Source organism: Nicotiana tabacum, chromosome 6, assembly GCF_000715075.1.
Source record: "Nicotiana tabacum cultivar K326 chromosome 6, ASM71507v2, whole genome shotgun sequence".
NCBI lineage: Eukaryota > Viridiplantae > Streptophyta > Magnoliopsida > Solanales > Solanaceae > Nicotiana > Nicotiana tabacum.
In genome coordinates this window covers 196,350,697-196,354,408 of record NC_134085.1, presented here as the reverse complement: position 1 = coordinate 196,354,408, position 3,712 = coordinate 196,350,697, and the positions used below count along the sequence as shown (strand labels likewise).

Sequence of the window (3,712 nt, the reverse complement as noted above, 5' to 3'; positions counted from 1 at the left end):
TTACATTCTAATTATTAAGTTTGATGGTTACCCTAATTGCCAATCAAATGATAGTATGTAGGCCATGGCCCGTGGAGTTGGATGTAATGTGGTAGTTACGGGTTCGATTAAACTCATAACTTTTTACGCGTAGTAAAAATTTATGTATAAAAATAATAAATTTGAACCCATAATTTTAAAAATATAATCGGTTCAATATTAAAAATCTTAAAAATTAAACCCATAAAATTTAAATTGTGAATCCGACTGCGATGTCCCATGCGTAAGACTTTGTCAAAAGGAGAAACAAACAATGCCAAAATAAGTAGCAAAGCGTTGGCCGCTGACGTACGGTAATGTAACAGAAAACACCACTGGACAAAAGAAGAATCAATTATAGTATCTGACAGTGCTCACTCTCATTTACTAAAAGAAGCTGTAGGTGGACAAAGTATTCTACATGCAAGATTTCAAAAAAAGGGTAATATAAACGGTCTATTCTAATACAAGTGTGCGTTTATTCTAACACAAATATGCAAATATGCTACTTTTACGACTCGAAATCGTAAACCTATTCTAACACAAATATGCAAATATGCTACTTCTACGACTCAAAATCGTAAACCTAACAAAATGAAAAAAATATGCTACTTCTACGACTCGGAATCGTAATCTAACAAAAAGAAACAAGAAAAGTACATGTTTTTCTTTGAAAGTCTCATATCTCTAAACAACAAACTGATTGAATATGGCCACAATATTCATCTGGTATGTCCACTTTGGTCCATGTCTTTTCTTTACTGCTAGTATTTCTCAAATGAAGTTCATAACCTCCGTGGAGTTCATCGAATCCGGCATTGCCCACGGTTAGCAACTTGCCCTGCCACGCTGTCAAATATACCACGTTAGAAATCTCACCAGGCAACTCAGACACGTGTCTCCACGTGGCATCATATTTGACCACCACGTCACCATCTTGGCACATGTATAATCTCCCATCATCGCCTTCTAAGCAAGTTTGCGGACACGTGTCAGCACCTAGAAAGTCCTCTTCGAGGCACCACTGCCGTGTGGCGAGATCGAACACCTCAGCGCTACGCTGGAACTGACCTTGTGCATGCGTAGGATAGCCGCCAATGACGTGGAATTTCCCTCGGTGAAATACGCTGTTGCACTCGTCTCGCTCCATCGCCATTTCCGGCAGCGTAACCCACTCGTCTTTTGCCACGTCATATAACAGAACCGATTTTAATGCATTTTTCCCATCGTCATGTCCACCGGCGACTAACACAAATCTCTCGGAATCCGAGCCGCATCCGAAGAACAGCCTCTGTTCTCCCGGCATGTCAGCCCCACGACGCCACGAACCTGATATAAAATTGTAGATGAAAACAGAGTTCATAACTTGCCAATTAACCGGGTCACACCCGCCGATTACAATTAAATCCGACCCAACTCCGACAACCCGGCAAAACATGGGTATTCCCTCGACTAACTCGGGTATGGGCGGCAAATCGTACCAATTTCCCTTCTCTGGATCGTAAAGCGAGAGGCGATAAAATTGGGTAGACGAGAGAGTCGTAACACCATGAGGTTTTCTGATGGTAGTAACCATAGCTTGGGCCAAAGCAAAAACGGGTCGGGTAAAACCCGAAGATTTTCGTCGTTGGCGAAAGGCAGGGTGCTTAATCTCGTTTTTCCAATGGCTGCATACAGAAGCAGCTTTAGAGAATTGGTCGAGAGGAAGACGAATGAGACATTCAAGAGCAATATCGTTGGGAAGACCCGGTAGAAGATCCATATGTGAAAAATTAAAGTAACAGAAAATGAGAGAAATTTGACAAAGTTAGATATAGCTTGGTTTCAGGAACTCAAAAGCGCAGATGTTGCTGTTACTGATGGCATGCATAAATATTCATTCAGGATTTAGAATGGTGACAAATTATAGGTTTTGAAGAGGAGTTTTATTTTGTGTCTTGTACCACTTACGCTAATTGTATATGAGTTTCTTTTCTGTCAAACAAATTTGTGGACATCAATCTTACATTTCTGGGTCCACCGAAATTTGGGTTCACAAAACTGTGAGATAAAAAAGGGGATTTTTACCTTCCTATATCATATATGAAACTTTATTACCCTCAATATTTAAGGTTTGTGTTTATTACATTTCAGCATACCAAATTACCATTTATATACCATAATTAATTTAGAGGTATAATTAATTGGCAATTTCTTACTCCTTAATTAAAGGTGTCCATATATCCCACGTTTCTCTCTCCCATTAATTACTAAGATCTGACCAGCCCGTTTTCTCCCTCCCATTTCTTTCTCTTCTCCGTCAAAATCAAATGCCCCTATTGAAATAACTGGATCCCAGTACAGAGGATTAATTCCACCTGTGAAAATCAGAGGGAATGGAACCACGAATCCTACCAGATGCTCATCTATATTCAATAAAACTTCCCTGTACAATCCATGGCCTCTCCGGGTAGTCAAACTATTATTCTCTATGTACGAATCAGGCAGATTTGAGTACCAAAATTCGTCATACCAGTGAGATGATACGTAAATTTCAATAACAGCTTTGTATGTGTTACTCGGAATAATAACTCTTTGTCCATGCGACTCCGATTCGTATAGAATTCGGAACAAAATTCCTTCACTCCAATTTCCTGATATTATTTGAGCTTTTCGATCGTTGTTTCTGCGGATGGAAATATCACGATCCAATTGCCGGAGTCGAAAAAGTTCAATGTACCAATCCAATAAACGGTGACGATTTTTGTAGATGAAGAGCAAATTTTGTTGTCAATATTTTTTTCACATAAGATTGTAGTTTAATTGTAGTATAAATGTAGTAAATTTGTAGAAATTATAGATAAATTGTAGAAAAATTAGAAAAATTGTAGATAAATTGTAGACTATTTTTTGCAGAAGATTTTGTAGAAGCTTTAGTCGTTTTGGATTTGTGAAAACAGAAAATAATGCATCTACAATCAGAATACAAATAATCTACAATTTATCTACAAGATATCTACAAACTGGATACATTGAATTTTAATATCCCAATTCTCATTTCAATTGTAGCATAATTGACATTTTCGACATAATTGTAGAAGATTTGTAGAAGTTTTAGTCTTCCCAATCTACAATTTTTCTACAATTTATCTACAATTTCTGGAAATATGTCTTCTTCTTCTTCTTCTTCTTCTTCTTCTTCTTCTTCTTCTTCTTCTTCTTCTTCTTCTTCTTCTTCTTCTTCTTCTTCAGTTTCAATCTAAAATTCAGTCAAAACCAAAGTCTAATCTTCACCAAAACCCCTCAAAATTGAGATATAAACTCCTAAACATATTCCGAATTATTTACAACAACACCCAATCCAAACAAATAATGATTTTTGAAAACCCAAATTTGAATTCAAAGCTTTCAAGCTTTTTAATGGCTATCAATGGTGAAAAATATATGGAAGAACAGATTTTTTCAACTTTGAGTTGTTGAAACTCGAAAATTTGAATTGTTCGTTCTTTTTTTTTCGAGAATTTGAATTGTAGTTCTGGAGAAAAATACGCAGATGAGAAATCTCCTTTCCCTTTTTAAAAATGAATTTAATGTAGAATCAATTAACACCAAGATTCTCTCCTTAATTTTAGCGCGTTTTTAGGGAATATTCTGCCCTTTTAATGCCTAATAGTCGAATGATATATAAATTGTAGTTAAAGTGTGGACTAGGCGA

At 36.7% G+C, this 3,712-nt stretch overlaps 1 protein-coding gene across 1 annotated transcript; it reads right to left on the bottom strand.

Annotated features, from left to right (window-relative positions):
- Positions 1-455: 455 nt before the first annotated feature.
- On the bottom strand, positions 456-2,090 carry LOC142181535 (F-box/kelch-repeat protein At1g80440-like). Its single transcript, XM_075254450.1, has one exon. The coding sequence runs from the start codon at positions 1,778-1,780 to the stop codon at positions 698-700; it is 1,083 nt and encodes a 360-aa protein (XP_075110551.1). The 5' UTR covers positions 1,781-2,090; the 3' UTR covers positions 456-697.
- Between the last annotated feature and the right edge of the window lie 1,622 nt (positions 2,091-3,712).

Bases quoted from the DNA above. Each gene is read 5' to 3' on its own strand.
- LOC142181535 (XM_075254450.1), bottom strand. From the start codon at position 1,780: ATGGATCTTCTACCGGGTCTTCCCAACGATATTGCTCTTGAATGTCTC.